At 42.1% G+C, this 16,055-nt stretch overlaps 3 protein-coding genes across 11 annotated transcripts in view; all 3 read left to right on the forward strand.

Annotated features, from left to right (window-relative positions):
* The window catches only part of sema4d (sema domain, immunoglobulin domain (Ig), transmembrane domain (TM) and short cytoplasmic domain, (semaphorin) 4D), an 88,974-nt gene extending 85,959 nt beyond the window's left edge, over positions 1-3,015 (forward strand). For 7 of the 9 annotated variants that reach the window (XM_046305123.1, XM_046305130.1, XM_046305126.1 and 4 more), the window contains 4 exons: positions 411-635; positions 1,284-1,375; positions 1,706-1,880; positions 2,491-3,015. In XM_046305123.1, the coding sequence (XP_046161079.1) occupies positions 411-635; positions 1,284-1,375; positions 1,706-1,880; positions 2,491-2,777 (779 nt within the window). In that variant the 3' untranslated portion in view covers positions 2,778-3,015. Of the gene's footprint in view, positions 1-410; positions 636-1,283; positions 1,376-1,705; positions 1,891-2,490 lie in introns of all 9 variants that reach the window. The other 2 variants (XM_046305129.1, XM_046305131.1) reach the window with 2 other exon arrangements.
* A 2,221-nt stretch (positions 3,016-5,236) lies between these two features.
* rad1 (RAD1 homolog (S. pombe)) lies at positions 5,237-7,542 on the forward strand. Its single transcript, XM_046306891.1, has 6 exons — positions 5,237-5,505; positions 5,700-5,901; positions 5,993-6,101; positions 6,337-6,595; positions 6,851-6,949; positions 7,189-7,542. Exons 2-6 carry the CDS (start codon positions 5,707-5,709, stop codon positions 7,364-7,366), a joined length of 840 nt encoding a protein of 279 aa, XP_046162847.1. The 5' UTR covers positions 5,237-5,505; positions 5,700-5,706; the 3' UTR covers positions 7,367-7,542.
* A 289-nt stretch (positions 7,543-7,831) lies between these two features.
* Positions 7,832-13,008, forward strand: bxdc2 (brix domain containing 2). The gene is made up of 9 exons (XM_046306890.1): positions 7,832-8,011; positions 8,186-8,297; positions 10,039-10,153; positions 10,305-10,354; positions 11,139-11,212; positions 11,437-11,487; positions 11,624-11,725; positions 11,915-12,043; positions 12,378-13,008. The coding sequence occupies exons 1-9, from the start codon at positions 7,868-7,870 to the stop codon at positions 12,618-12,620; spliced, it is 1,020 nt and encodes a 339-aa protein (XP_046162846.1). The 5' UTR covers positions 7,832-7,867; the 3' UTR covers positions 12,621-13,008.
* The last annotated feature ends 3,047 nt before the right edge of the window (positions 13,009-16,055 follow it).

The raw sequence follows: 16,055 nt of genomic DNA on the forward strand, positions 1-16,055 counted from the left end.
AATTATGTGCAGAATGATAAGTCCTTTCTGTGCTGAGGATCTGTTAGAATCAGATCTGTCAGGTATTTCTATGATCGCGAACCAAGGAGTTTGTTTGGCGTGAGCGCTTAGAATTGACGTTCCTCGACAGCAATTTTAATGTGCCAAAGCACACACCTGGTTTACGGAAATCAAACCTTCAGTAAAGCAGAATTTAATTGATCTGCTTCCTCTCAGTTTGGGCTGAAACACTGTGAATCAGAATAGTATGTCAGTACTATAGCGTTGCTCTTTATGAAGTGGCTAAGGAGCTTCGCTGGAGAAACAGGGCCAGTTTCCTGGACAGAGATGAAGCCCTGGACTAAAAAAGCATGTTCACAATAGACGCTCTCCATCCCAAAGTCCATATGAAGTCCCATTATGTCCCTCAGGTCCCAGTGATCTCCAAATTCACTGGCAGCTGAACGGGGCCCACCTGGAGACGCCCATCACAGTGTACCGCCACCCCTTGGTCCGGGGGAACCCCCATGGAGAGGTGCTGGTGAGCAGCTGGGTGAGAGAGAGGGCCCTGGTCAAGGACTCCAGCTACCAATGTGTCGCTGCGTCCAGCGCAGGAAATGACACATCTAAAGTGGACCTCAACATCCTCAGTAGAGGTAGTGATCATAGATGGCTGGGATAGCTACACCTTTTATATTGCCCCCTTCTCTCTCCATAAGCTCCTGCCTGCATGTTGAACGAATCCTATGAATGAGTCCTTGTCAAATGATGCAGTAGGTTCTAGAAAATCAATGTCAACGCAAATCTTATTAACAAGGACAGGAGTGTAATCATTAGCTAAACGTTGCATTTTGCAACAAAACAAATTGAGTTTCTATTGGAAAAATTCAGGTAGGTCCCTCCCCCGTTTTTACATGCGCTTCAGTTTAAGAAATGTTTTGCAACAGAATCTGCGTAATGAATACGCCCCCAGGCAAACACTCTTACATTACCAGGGTTGTGTTCATTATGGCACACAACGGAAAATGGTTTGCAAGTCCAGGTGTTAATTATTTAACTTTTTCAGTACGTTTTCTTCCGTTTGGTGCTTAATGAGCATGATGACCCAGTTCTCTTGATTCAACTGATATTACAGTATTGCCTACTGTAATATCAGTTTAAAACTTACTGTATTTGACAATTGACTACTGTAATATCAGTTAAATCAAGAGAACTGGGTCATCATGCTGATTAAGCACCAAACTGAAGAAAACGTACTGAAACAGTATGTGTCAAATACAGTAACGTTTGTTTCTGATGAACAGATGAAGACAGTATTCCATCCAGAGATATGAGCCAATGGAGGAGTGCCCTCTCAGAACACGACAAACTGCTAAAGAGGTGGAAAAGAGCATGGGTAGGTTTATATTCACTAAGCACCAAATCATTGGGGAAGTGGTGAACTTAGATTGGGGTGTGTTTTGTGTGTGTCAAACTGCAGTGCAATTTTAAAATGAGTAACTTTGAGTAACTTTTTGAATAATGTTAAATAGATTTGATTAAAGTTTCATAACGCTGCCTGAGTGTGTGCATGGAAGATTCCCTAACGCACATGAGATAGAAGCCAATCTGAACTCACTCATGCTTTTTCACTTTGCGTACCAAAATGTTGATGGCTCTGCATGTCTGTTTATGGCCAGGGCCGAGGGGGAGTGGTTTAATGTGCTCTCCTTATCTAATATCTTAGAGCACTGCAGAGGTGATGAATTCCAGTGAATCAAGAAGTGAATGCCCCATACTTCTACACGGTTCAAAAATAGTTAACTATTTAAAACGGCACAAAAATGTGGTTGTTTCCTGGTTCAACCTTGTACGTGTCTCGGGCAAGGATCATCAACTAGATTCAGCTGCGGAGCATGTGGGTGAGGGCAGGTGTGATATCGTTCATGTTTGTGTAATGTCGTTTGTATGTGTATGTTTTGAATTGTTTGCTAAAAATAAAATCTTACAAAAAATACACCAAAAAATACCATTTCAAACCTACATTTGTATACAATCACTTTGAAAACACCAGCAAATTGATTGCACCAGCTCCAAGTGATTTTAATTTTGGAAATCTGTTGCAAGGTATTCCCACTCATACGTGATCGTATACAAACGTAGGTTTGAAATTATGTTATTTTGGGGGGTATTTTTTTGTTGTAGGATTTCTACTACAGTAGACACTTCTACTACAGTAGACACTTCTACTACAGTAGACACTTCTACTACAGTAGACAAAGAAGGAGTTGGGAAACCTTGGTCTAAGGGTTGTGTTCAAAACAATGATTACATTACTACCTGGCTAGGGTTTACTGACCGGGAGTAACATCTAAGTCTAAAACATTTTGAAGTGCTGTTTGTCTTTCATAATAACTTACCTAAACGTGGGATCCCTTTTCCTCCACCTGTTGTAGCTTCCTAGGGGCAGAAGGTCATGTGTAAGGTATTACTGATCTGCATTCTCTACAGTATGTATCTCTCCTCCTATAGGAAAGCTGCGAGGGTCAAGGTGCTCTCTGAGGTCACCTGTGCTCCACTGTTATTGGCTCCTAAGACAGGCTTCAGCCCAGGTGACCCTACCTGACCTTGGTCCAAAAATGCCAAGTCATGACGAGACATGGTACTATTCTCGCCGTTTGACGCCTGACGCAAGGCTTCAACCTCCGGCTTCGGTTCTGCAGTGTTCACCTGTTGTGGTGCATCGAAGATATTCTATAATGTTACAGGCCCTTCATACAGGCTTTAGCATAGGCCTTAGTCTCCCCCTTACTGACTGACTGGGGACTGGGCAGATCAGTTGACTTTGCTCTTGGGAGGGTCTACTCTGCATTCTCAGTGAAAGCAGAAGATTCTCTGTGACTGAGTGGTGGCATGCAGTGTCAGATATCTCCACAGTGTCAGATATCTCCACAGTGTCAGATATCTCCACAGTGTCAGATATCTCCACAGTGTCAGATATCTCCACAGTGTCAGATATCTCCACAGTGTCAGATATCTCCACAGTGTCAGATATCTCCACAGTGATATCAGATATCTCCACAGTGTCAGATATCTCCACAGTGTCAGATATCTCCACAGTGTCAGATATCTCCACAGTGTCAGATATCTCCACAGTGTCAGATATCTCCACAGTGTCAGATATCTCCACAGTGTCAGATATCTCCACAGTGTCAGATATCTCCACAGTGTCAGATATCTCCACAGTGTCAGATATCTCCACAGTGTCTGATCTCCACAGTGTCTGATCTCCACAGTGTCTGATCTCCACAGTGTCTGATCTTCCCTCAGTGATCGACAGTCTACCTTTGCAGTTCGCACTTTCTTTCTCTACTGTCGGAGCAGTGTCCATCTGTCTTTCACAGTGGGCAGCTGTTACAGATGAGAATGAGATGGGTTTTGTTTTTAGATAAGTTTTAAAGTATGGGAATATAAGGTTTGTTTTGTTTTATTTTGATGATTATTTTACCGGTATGTCTAGACTAGAATATATCCACATTGATTTCTCAATCAAAATTAGAGTTGATCTCTTTGTTTTGCCAGAGTAACTAGAGATTAGTAAATTGTGTCAGTACAAAGATGTACAGACACAAATGTAACCTCAACTCCACTCTCCACTCCATAGTGCCTTTCAATAGGTTCAGATTGCTGAATAAATGCAGTTGTAGCCTGTTAATGATTCAGATTCCTGTATTTTTGCCGACACATGTATTCTCTGTCATTATGTGGTCAGTTAAACTCTTGTCACTGAAATGTTTAATTCCATTTGTTAATCATATGACAATGTGGGAGAATACAATTGTATTAAAGGGAACTTGACAGTGGAACTTGATGTTGCCTTATTGTCTATCATGCTGTGTTCTTCATTGGCCACATTTGAGGGCAGTGAAGAACAGTTCAGACATTTGATATTTCAGTGGTTTGAATGCAGTTCAGAAATGTCTGTGGTTCATATCAGTGTCAGGTCTTTGTGACATTTAGGCTATAAAGGAGAGAGTCACAGTGAAACTTCACAACAGCTGCGCTCAGACATCCATTTTGAATCCAAATACTTTCTATCATGATGACATCAAAGCAGTAATACTCCACAGGAACAGATTCTCTGGTTGAATTATTAAGTAGCACCTACTGGTAGGCTAGGCCCCCATGTACTTGTCTGAGTTGGAGGTCTGTCTCCACACTCCGGTTTACAGCCTGGCATCTGCAGTGATATGGCAAAGACGATGTAACAGATGCATAGTCACCTAGTGTAATAATAATTAGAAGGCTAGCTACCCTTTAGGTGAGATTATTGATAGCCAGTTGGCGGTCTGTTTCTGCTCTCTAGCCAACTCAGTATCGTCATGCCATTAGGAATTGGCAACAGAGCAGAAACGGACTTTCACCCTAGTCGTGGTCACCTGCTACACTCAAAATATCGACCAGCAGTAACACTTGGCCATCTAGTGGCAGATTACGGGAATATCTAGCCAACCCTACAACTACTCTGATTATGTCAGTGTCGTATTTTGTGGAATGCAAAATTATACTCCGTGGTGGAAAAAGTACCCAGTTGTCATACTAGTCAATTGTAAATATACCTTAATAGAAAACTACTCAAGTGAAAGTCACCCAGTAAAATACTACTTGAGTAAAAGTATTTGGTTGTAAATATACTTAAGTATAAAAAAAATATCATTCCTTATATTAAGAAAACCAGACCGAACGATTGTATTTGTTAATTTCTGAATTACGGGTAGCCAGAGGCACACCAACATTTACACAATATTTTACCAACGAAGCATTTGTGTTTAGTGAGTCCGTCAGATTAGGGGCAGTAGGCATGGCCAGGAATGTTCTCTATTGAAAAGTGCGTAAATTTGACAATTTTCCTGGCCTGCTAAACTTTCGAAATGTATAACGAGTAATTTTGGGTGTCATCGAAAATGTATGGAGTAAAAAGTACATTATTTTCTTTAGGACTGTAGTGGAGTAAAAGTAAAATTTGTCAAAAATATCAATAGTAAAGTATAGATACACAAGAAAACTACTTAAATAGTATTTTAACGTATGACTTGCCTAGTTAAATAAAGGTTAACTAAAATAATTAACCCGGAAGCCAGGCGCACCAATGTTTTAGAGGAAGAGCTGAACAGTTAGCCATCTAAGGTCAGCTTCCCTGCCCGCCACAAGGAGTCGCTAGAGCGCGATGGGACATGGACATCCCAGCCGGCCAAACCCGCTGGGTCTCCCGGTCGTGGCTGGCTGCGATGTGGGGTTTTTTGTGTGTAGACACCTCAATAATGTACAAGGTACTGTCTGGAAAACTAAGTTGTTTAAACACCTCCAAACAGAAGGGGCGAAATCGTTCAATTATATTGCAATTGGCTTTGAGACAGGGCATGCACCACCGAAGAAGAACACCCGGAAGTAAAGTATTGTTAAGAAATCTCAGATGGCGCGATTCTTCAAAAACGTCAACAGACTTTGATACATAAAGATTAATCTTCTAAAACGAGTGACAATTGTGTGAGTGTGACACAGCGTTACTGGTTATATAAAGTTAACGCTGGCAGATCAGATTTATCTTAACGTTAGCCGGCTGAAGTGGGCTGACAGCTAGACTGGCTAGGTTAACTTGAGCTATTCTTGATCTCAATAATCTAGCTAGCTACTGTAGTTTGGTTTCATCCTTTGTTTGTTGTTGATTTGGTTTATTTCAGATCGAAAATGCCCTTGTCTACTCAGTCTCAGACTGAAGGTGACAACTACGTCCTTGTAGCTAGTCTGGACAATGTCCGGAATCTGTCCAACATCTTGAAAGCTATCACCTTCAAAGATCATGCAATTTTCAATGCCACACCAAACGGGTTGAAAGTCACTGTGGAGGACTCTAAATGTCTGCAAGCCAATGCCTTCATTCAGGTTAGTGCAGGAATATCAACGTACACTAATTCTGAGTCATTAACCATTAGATGGGCTGTGTTGTCTTGTTTATGTTATCATTCTTTTCCAGGCTGAGATCTTCCAGGAGTTTACCATCAGAGAGGACTCAGTGGGGTTTCAGGTCAATCTGACCGTTCTTCTGGACTGTCTCACCATCTTCGGGGGAAGCACAGTACCAGGTAATGAAGAAGACTGTCTTCTTGATATCCTTTCAGATCTCTCCTGGGTGATTTACAAAACAATCTGATGAAGACTTTGCAGGTCAAAACGCCATTATTTTAACCTTAATAAAATCATCAGCTTTTTATTCTAGGAGAGAGTCACAGCCACACCTTTCATTTTAAAATGTGAACCTAAAAATATGATTAAAGCTACTGGGAGTAACTAACATGTCTTGTCTACTTGTTGTTGAAGGAGTGGCCACTGCCTTGCGGATGTGCTACAACGGATATGGCTACCCCTTGACCCTGTTCCTAGAGGAGGGTGGTGTGGTGACGGTGTGTAAGATCAACACCCAGGAGCCAGAAGAGCCCATAGACTTTGAGTTCTGCAGCACCAATGTGACTAATAAAGTCATCCTGCAGTCGGAGAGTCTGAAGGAGGCCTTCTCTGAGCTGGACATGACCAGTGAGGTCCTGCAGATCACCATGTCTCCCAGTCAGCCATACTTTAGGTGCAATACTAATACTGTGTTGTGTTTTTTTAAATTAGGAAATCTCAAAATGGCATTGTATTGTAGCGAATTAAGGACTCTTAACTGAAGTCTCTGTCTGCAGCAGTCCGTCCAAAACCTTTTGGCCATTCCACCAAAAGGCTGGATACTCTTGACAAGTTCGCTGGTTGTACTGAGATCATTGCAGCTACAGGATGATGGTCGAGGAGTATAATCTTGTTAACCTTTCTTCTCTTTATCTGGTGTCATGTTTAGGTTGTCTACCTTTGGGAATTCTGGGAATGCCCATTATGATTACCCAAAAGACTCTGACATGATGGAGCTGTTTCAGTGCACAAAGACTCAGACTAACAGGTACATTAATCTTCTATAAACTGTATTATCATCATGTATTTGGATATTTGGGAAGTGTGGCACTACAGATTCCTGCATTTCCTAGAAATCCAAAAAATGTGCACGTGAACATGGAATTAATTTACTAAATTATGTTTTTGCTGGTTGGCCACTCTGAGGGTATGGCTTTCACTGGGATAATTATGGTTTCGAAGAACATGCTAACTGGATTGTCACTTTGCTGATGTGCTTTTTGTCAGGTACAAGATGTCTCTCCTGAAGCCGTCCACCAAGGCCCTGGCTCTATCCTGCAAGGTCTCGGTGAGGACAGACAGTAGAGGGTTCCTGTCTTTGCAGTACTTGGTCAGGAATGATGATGGACAGATCTGCTTCGTTGAATACTACTGCTGTCCGGATGAGGAAGTGGAAGAGGAGTAGGGAGAATAGGAATATTGTTGTACAAGAATACGAGGCTCAAATGTTTTAGATGTTATTCTAAAGCAAAACTTGCCTCTTTTTTTTCACTTGGCCCTGTTATTTGGATTATATTCTTTGACTGTGTTATTTGTAAATAGTGTTGGCTCTGGTACATTTTAAAATTATTTCTCAATTTGTTTTTTGGTTTGCTTTCTGTGAATTAATGCTTCTCTCCCATTGTTTGGAAGTTTACAAGGAACTTGAAACAATATTTATATAATCAAAATATTCCTTCACTTTTGATAAATATTTGAACATTAGTATTGACAATAAATGTAAATCTGGTGCTACCACGGTAAACCTGCCGCTGCCACTATCACTTTCGACTAGCAGCATCTTGTCTGTTCTCGCAATACAACTCCGCGGCGCCAGGTGGCGTCTGTTTTATATGTTTGTCCTGCTCTCACGTGTGTTGCCCTCGCTCTGTTCTTACCGTTCTGAGCCTGCGTGTCAGAAATCAAAATGTCGGCGCTCAAGAGAAAACGTGGAGGAAAGGGTCCAGGTGGAAAAGCAAAGAAAGTGAAATTAGTAGAAAATGGAAATAAACCCCAAACTACAGAGATGGAGCAGAACAAAGAAATCACAGTCCCAGCACCCGTGTCAATGGTAAGTGTGTGTCAAACATGAAATTGCTAGCCACTTCGTTGACTTGGAAAGGTAGCTAATCGTTACATATTTGTCTTGTATAAAAACAGCGACATAACAACATGGACTAATGTTACATGATTGTAGCGATCATCTATGAAACAATGTGTTGATGAATTGGATTTTGATTTCCAGGGTAAGTGGAGAAACAAAGAGCGAGTTCTTGTATTCTCTTCAAGGGGCATCAACTTCAGAACACGACATTTGATGCAGGACCTCAGGACAATGATGCCACACACGAAAGCAGGTTTGTTCCTGTACCAGTATGTGGGCAGAGGAGTCTATTCTCTAGCCTAGTTTGCTACAATACATTTTTCCCATTAGACCTCGCAAACATTATGTCAAAATACGTTCATTACTTATCAAATATGGAGTTTCGCTGAGCAACAAACAAAATGGACTCCGGTAACACATGGTCTGTATACTGAACAAAAATTTAAATGCAACAATTCCAATGGTTTTACTGAGTTACATTTAATACAATAAATCAGTCAATTGAAATACATTCATTAGGCCTTAATCATTGGATTTCACGTGACTGGGAAGGGATGGAACCATTGGTGGGCCTGGGAGGGCATAGGCCCATCTATTTAGGTGCAAGAACCACACACTGGGGAGCCATGCTCAGGGGGGCATTCCTGCAGTCAGCATACATATTCCATACTTCCTCAACTTGAGACATCTGCCATTGTGTGACAACCGCACATTTTGTTTGCCTTTTATTGTCCCCAGCACAAGGTGCACCTGTGTCATGATCACACTGTTTAATCAGCTTCTTGATATTCCACACCTGTCAGGTGGATTCATTATTTTGGCAAAGGAGAAATGCTGACCAACAGGGATTGTTTATTCCAGCTCAAACATGGGACCAGCACTTAACTTGTAGAGTTTATATTTTTGTGCAGTATACTTACAAAAAAGTATCAAAATAAAACATTTGTAAGTATCCGAAAACGTATATTGTTTTAAAATAATCAATGTTTTGTTTTTGACCACCTCTTTGGGAATATCACTGAAAACATAGACTATATTGTCTGCTTAATATACTTACATGAAATAGTATTGCCTTGTGTGCAGTACGTCTGAAACAATGGGTTTGGTATGACGTTCATACACTGTTATAGATGATAAAATCAATCATCTTTTGGGACACTGTACTGCTGGATCAGCTGACCTTTGCCTGAGATGTACTCTTAAGGAGCCTACCTTTACACCTTATGGTCCAAGGACCTTCTTTATATAATTCTTCAGAGGTAGACTGGCTCTGGCAGCCAAATACTCCATCTAAACGTGAATCGATTCAAAATTGTGTTACGGTTGTTGAAACACAAAGCCCTTTACTTTCAAATAACAAATCATTTCACAAATGCTAGATAGCTAAATTAGCACAGGTGGTCCCTTCCATAGACATGTTCTGTAACATGGCCATATGGATGTGTGGTAACACTAACCCTGGAAAGGTGTTTTAATGTAATGTGTGTTAATGTTCAGACTGAGCGACAGGGCTCTTGACCAAACCCCCCCCCCGGTACAGAAAACGCTTTTGTTCAATGACTTGTGTGTAATGGAACTGAGTCATGATCACAGGCTAAGCCAACCTGTGTGTGATTTTTATTGGAGGTGCCGACGAGGTGGGTTTGGTCAAAAACACCAGATTCTATCCAGACAAATGTTTTCGGTTTGCTTGTACTTTTTATTATTATTAAGACCTGTTTAGGAATTTGCATGATGACAGTTGTTCTGCCAAACTCCGTATTTGGTGAGTAAAGAACATATTTTGGCATAATGCTTGCAGAGCTGTTTAATGGGGAAATGAATGGTAGCTAACTGAGCTACAGAATACTTCATATATTAATCTCCTCTTGCCCAAATACTGGTTCAGTTTGTTCCTTTTTACATGTGTGTATTTTCTTATTTCAGTGATTTAGTGATATTGATCACTGTATGTAGTTGGGTATAACCCAGGAGACTTGACCTTACTCTTACAGATACAAAAATGGACAGAAAGGACAAACTCTTCGTCATAAACGAGGTGTGTGAAATCAAGAACTGCAACAAATGCTTATTCTTTGAAGCAAAGAAGAAGCAGGATCTCTATATGTGGTGAGTGTCAAAGTTAACATCAAATCCTCTCTGCCAAACACACAAAAGCATTCTATTCCTGTCCCCTGACATGGCTTCCTGTCACTTGACATGTCTATGAAAATGTCACCTTTTAAAATGTAATGATTTCAGTCACTTTCTTTTCGTATAGGGTTGCAAATGTTCCCCACGGACCATCTGCAAAGTTCTTGGTTCAGAATGGTGAGTGTCATTGCCTGAGTTTGTGTGTGAAATGACATGAATTTGGGGCGGCAGGGTAGCCTAGTGGTTAGAGCGTTGGACTAGTAACCGAAAGGTTGCAAGTTCAAATCCCGAGCTGACAAAGTACAAATCTGTCGTTCTGCCTCTGCCTGAACAGGCAGTTAACCTGTTCCTAGGTCGTCGTTGAAAATAAGAATTTGTTCTTAATTGACTTGCCTAGTTAAATAAAGGTAAAATAAAATATTTTTTTTGTCTCAATCAAGTCTCAATCAAGTAACCCTAGTGGTTCAGAGTGTAACAGCTGCCTCGGTTCAAAGTGTAGCGGCAGGTAGCCTCGTGGTTCAGGTAGCCTGTGGTTCAGAGGAGGCAGGTAGCCTCGTGGTTCAGAGTGGTAGAGAGAGAGGCGGCAGGTAGCCTCGTGGTTCAGAGTGTAGAGGAGGCAGGTAGCCTCGTGGTTCAGAGTGTAGAGGAGGCAGGTAGCCTCGTGGTTCAGAGTGTAGAGGAGGCAGGTAGCCTCGTGGTTCAGAGTGTAGAGGCGGCAGGTAGCCTAGAGTGTAGAGGCGGCAGGTAGCCTCGTGGTTCAGAGTGTAGAGGCGGCAGGTAGCCTCGTGGTTCAGAGTGTTAGGCCAGTAACCGATTTCCCTGAGTTGACCAGATGAAAAATCTCTGTCCTTGAACAAGGCACTTAAACCCTAATTGCTCTGGATAAGAATGACTATGATGGAATAGAATAATGACCACGGGCTACAGCTTCATCATATTTCACTCTTTACTCTTCCTGTAGTCCACACACTCGCCGAACTCAAAATGACAGGGAACTGTCTGAAGGGATCCAGACCACTGCTGTCGTTTGATCCTGTGAGTACTGCGGTTTCGGTCAACGGCAACACGATTCCCGGACATAGATTTATGCCTAGTCCTGGATTAAAATGCAAAATACATTGAGAATATCCTAATCGGGGTCAGGGACCCCGTAGTGTAACAGTTTCAAGAGTATTCCAACTTCATATGGGCCTCACCATCAAGATGTACGGGGTTACTGTTTAATGAATTCATGTTTCTATTTATTTTCAACCCAACAGCAATTTGACATGGAGCCTCATTATGCACTGCTGAAGGAACTCTTTATCCAGGTTAGTTTCATTATCGCTGCAGCAGAAATATTTGGTCCCAAAAATTACAGTGTGAGAACCGTTATTAGTTGTTTCGCTTTTCTTGTGCCGTTGTGATCAGTTCAGAAGTGAGTTTTTGTGTTTGTTTTTTTTGTAGACATTTTCAACTCCCCAGTACCACCCCAGGAGCCAGCCCTTTGTGGACCATGTCTTCACGTTCACCATAACAGACAACAGGATATGGTTCAGAAACTATCAGGTGAATTTAACTAACTTGCTCACCTTTCCATTATACAGTATGTGCTCAATGTATGGAATGTGGAATATAATATATTCTCTGATCATTTCGAACAGCGTGTTGTAACACTCCCTGATTTAGAAGTAATGTTCTCGAATGGCCAAAATGATTAATGCAACATGTGTTTTGACTTATTTCTGTGTCCCACAGATCATTGAGGAAGATGCATCGATGGTAGAAATTGGACCTCGCTTCGTCCTGAACCTCATCAAAATATTCCAGGGGAGCTTTGGCGGCCCCACACTCTTTGAGAACCCACACTTTGAGTCTCCGAACACGGTAATATTTAATTTGATTCCTAGTGGACTCCCCACCCTAAATCACTGGTAGATCAAACCTTTATCTTCCGTAGGTATAGAACAACAATGAACTAAAGCTGTTTCCCCTCCCCAACAGTACTGGTGACTGTGATCACTTAGTTAGACCGTGTACTGTTGGTGATGGGGCAGTCTTGAATTATTATGGTTACATTTTTCTAGATCAGATTGGTTCATTGTTGTTCTGTCTCCCCTCCCCACAGCACCGGGGCATCTGATCACTTATATTGAGACTACGAAGACCATAACTAATCACTGTCCCAGCGTAATTCATTGTTGTCTCTATCTCCCCTTAGCACCGGCGTGTGATCCGCATGGCCACCGCCTCCAGGCTGAAGGAGAAACAGATGGTCAAGGAGCTCCAGAAGCTGAAGAGGACGGAGAACAAGGAGGCGGTGACCAGGGACGTGACAGATGACGTGTTTGCCACGCCGGCTGAGGAGAGGCCAGTCCACATTGAGCTGGAGGCTCCTGCAGCTAAAGTAGTGAAGAAGAACAAACACAAGGCTTTCAAACGACAGAGGAAGCAGAAGCGTTAGGCTAGAGACTGGTTGGTTTGTTGGTTCTTCTAGACGTCATCTGGAAAGTGATTACATTGGTTCTTTGTCAATTTGTCTTTCCTCAATTCCATGTCTCTTTTAATTTTCAAAACTCAAACGAGAAGTTTGAAGGGAGTGACCTAGAATCTTCTCCAATGCGTTTAAAAGGAATCGGGAAAAGAGAAATTAGGACATTTGTTTGGCCAGGATTGAGTCGACCATCAAGTCTGCAGCCTGTGAAGGGCCATTTCAAAATACCTTGTTTGTGTTGAATGGTTTTTTGTGTTTTTTTTTTTTTTTTAGCTGCAAAAAAAAAGTACTAAAGCAACTAACTTCTGTTGTCCAGCTTTTCTTACAGTTATGAAATAAAGTCTCCAATTTTAGTGTTTATTTCTCCTGTTCATTCCTGAAGATGTCAGGTTGATTTACAGATGACTGGACCTCCTTGGACTTGATACCTGCGTTAGTAACTTGACCAACCGTGTCAATAACGATTGCAAATCTAATATAGTTATAATATCCATGTCAAAAACACTTAACAGAGATGTTGCCACCTCTGTGCGCTTTCGTTCACCAAAGTCTAAATGAGTGTGTCCATAGGTATAGAAGGAAGCTAGTCATTCCACTGCCTAAAAATAGTTAAGCACCCTTTGCTGGCTCAAACAGCCACCCATTCAATTTTGCTGCCTGTTCTTAGTAAACTGAGAAGAAAATAGACCAAATACAAGGCTGTTTTTTAGAGAAGTTAACTGACTTTCAGCATTCCTTTACAGTAGAGAAGGGCACTGAACTTGTACTGCACTGATTCTGACTTCAGGTGATTGGTTAAAAGAAATGCAAAGAGACTTCAGGTGATTGGTTAAAAGAAATGCATAATAAGATAGTCTGAGCTGTATTGTTAGATTTTAGTGCAGCCTTTAAGCATACATTTCTTTATTGAAGAAACTTGCTGTGGCTTTACATCACCTGCAATCACATGGAGAGCTATTAGCCAATATAACCTAGTGTTTTTCAGCGAAAGCTTCTCTAACATCAGATACATAGTGTGGTGTCCCTCGTGGCGGTTAGTTTTCTCGACGTAACATTTTTACAAATTACTTACACAAAGCTAGAATGAATGTAAAGTATTCAGACCCCTTGACTTTACCCACATTGTTACGTTAGTCTTATTTTAAAATAGATTAAATTGTTTGTTTTTTTCTCCCCTCATCAATCTACACACAATACCCCATAATGACAAAGTAAGAACTGAAATATCACATTTACATAAGTATTCAAACCCTTTACTCAGTACTTTGAAGCACCTTTGGCAACGATTACAACCTCAAGTCTTCAGGCTTAGCACACCTGTATTTGGGGAGTTTCTCCCATTCTTCTCTCTGCAGATCTTCTCAAACTCTTTGTTTTTGAGTTCCTCGTGGACAAACTGAATTGGTCCACCCACACAGACAGCGTTGTGAACTGAATTGGTCCACCCACACAGACAGCGTTGTGAACTGAATTGGTCCACCCACACAGACAGCATTGTGAACTGAATTGGTCCACCCACACAGACAGCGTTGCGAACTGAATTGGTCCACCCACACAGACAGCGTTGTGAACTGAATTGGTCCACCCACACAGACAGCATTGTGAAGAAGGCGCAGCAGCGCCTCTTCAACCTCAGGAGGCTGAAGAAATTTGGCTTGTCACCAAAAGCACTCACAAACTTCTACAGATGCACAATCGAGAGCATCCTGTCGGGCTGTATCACCGCCTGGTACGGCAACTGCTCCGCCCACAACCCGTAAGGCTCTCCAGAGGGTAGCGAGGTCTGCACAACGCATCACCGGGGGCAAACTACCTGACCTCCAGGACACCTACACCACCCGATGTCACAGGAAGGCCATAAAGATAATCAAGGACAACAATCAACCGAGCCACTGCCTGTTCACCCCGCTATCATCCAGAAGGCGAGGTCAGTACAGGTGCATCAAAGCAGGGACCGAGAGACTGAAAAACAGCTTCTATCTCAAGGCCATCAGACTGTTAAACAGCCACCACTAACATTGAGTGGCTGCTGCCAACACACTGATTCAACTCCAGCCACTTTAATAAGGGGAATTGATGGAAATTGATGTAAAATATATCATTAGCCAATTTAAAAACTGGCGAGTGTAGAGAGTATAGAGATATTGTTATCCACGTCGGCACCAACGATGTTAGGATGAAACAGTCAGAGATCACCAAGCGCAACATAGCTTCTGCGTGCATATCAGCGAGAAAGATGTGTCGGCATCGAGTAATTGTCTCTGGCCCCCTCCCAGTTAGGGGGAGTGATGAGCTCTACAGCAGAGTCTCACAACTCAATCGCTGGTTGAAAACTGTTTTCTGCCCCTCCCAAAAGATAGAATTTGTAGATAATTGGCCCTCTTTCTGGGACTCGCCCACAAACAGGACCAAGCCTGACCTGCTGAGGAGTGACGGACTCCATCCTAGCTGGAGGGGTGCTCTCATCTTATCTGCCAACATAGACAGGGCTCTAACTCCTCTAGCTCCACAATGAAATAGGGTGCAGGCCAGGCAGCAGGCTATTAGCCAGCCTGCCAGCATAGTGGAGTCTGCCACTAGCATAGTTAGTGTAGTCAGCTTAGCTATCACCATTGAGACCGTGTCTGTGCCTCGACCTGGGTTGGGCAAAACTAAACATGGCGGTGTTCGCCTTAGCAATCTCACTAGGATAAAGACCACCTCCATTCCTGTCATTACTGAAAGAGATCATGATACCTCACATCTCAAAATAGGGCTACTTAATGTTAGATCCCTTACTTCAAAGGCAATTATAGTCAATGAACTAATCACTGATCATAATCTTGATGTGATTGGCCTGACTGAAACATGGCTTAAGCCTGATGAATTTACTGTGTTAAATGAGGCCTCACCTCCTGGCTACACTAGTGACCATATCCCCGTGCATCCCGCAAAGGCGGAGGTGTTGCTAACATTTACGATAGCAAATTTCAATTTACAAAAAAAAAAAATGACGTTTTTTTGAGCTTCTAGTCATGAAATCTATGCAGCCTACTCAATCACTTTTTATAGCTACTGTTTACAGGCCTCCTGGGCCATATACAGCGTTTCTCACTGAGTTCCCTGAATTCCTATCAGACCTTGTAGTCATTGCAGATAATATTCTAATCTTTGGTGACTTTAATATTCACATGGAAAAGTCCACAGACCCACTCCAAAAGGCTTTTGGAGCCATCATCGACTCAGTGGGTTTTGTCCAACATGTCTCTGGACCCACTCACTCTCACAGTCATACGCTGGACCTAGTTTTGTCCCATGGAATAAATGTTGTGGATCTTAATGTTTTTCCTCATAATCCTGGACTATCAGACCACCATTTTATTACGTTTGCAATTGCAACAAATAATCTGCTCAGACCCCAACCAA

Source organism: Oncorhynchus gorbuscha, linkage group LG16 (assembly GCF_021184085.1).
Source record: "Oncorhynchus gorbuscha isolate QuinsamMale2020 ecotype Even-year linkage group LG16, OgorEven_v1.0, whole genome shotgun sequence".
NCBI lineage: Eukaryota > Metazoa > Chordata > Actinopteri > Salmoniformes > Salmonidae > Oncorhynchus > Oncorhynchus gorbuscha.

Coding starts and splice junctions, on each gene's coding strand:
- rad1 (XM_046306891.1), top strand. CDS start 5,707: ATGCCCTTGTCTACTCAGTCTCAGACTGAAGGTGACAACTACGTCCTT. Junction 6,102..6,336: donor CGGGGGAAGCACAGTACCAG/GTAATGAAGAAG, acceptor TTGTTGTTGAAG/GAGTGGCCACTGCCTTGCGG. Junction 6,596..6,850: donor CCCAGTCAGCCATACTTTAG/GTGCAATACTAA, acceptor TGTCATGTTTAG/GTTGTCTACCTTTGGGAATT.
- bxdc2 (XM_046306890.1), top strand. CDS start 7,868: ATGTCGGCGCTCAAGAGAAAACGTGGAGGAAAGGGTCCAGGTGGAAAA. Junction 8,012..8,185: donor TCCCAGCACCCGTGTCAATG/GTAAGTGTGTGT, acceptor TTTGATTTCCAG/GGTAAGTGGAGAAACAAAGA. Junction 11,213..11,436: donor CACTGCTGTCGTTTGATCCT/GTGAGTACTGCG, acceptor TCAACCCAACAG/CAATTTGACATGGAGCCTCA.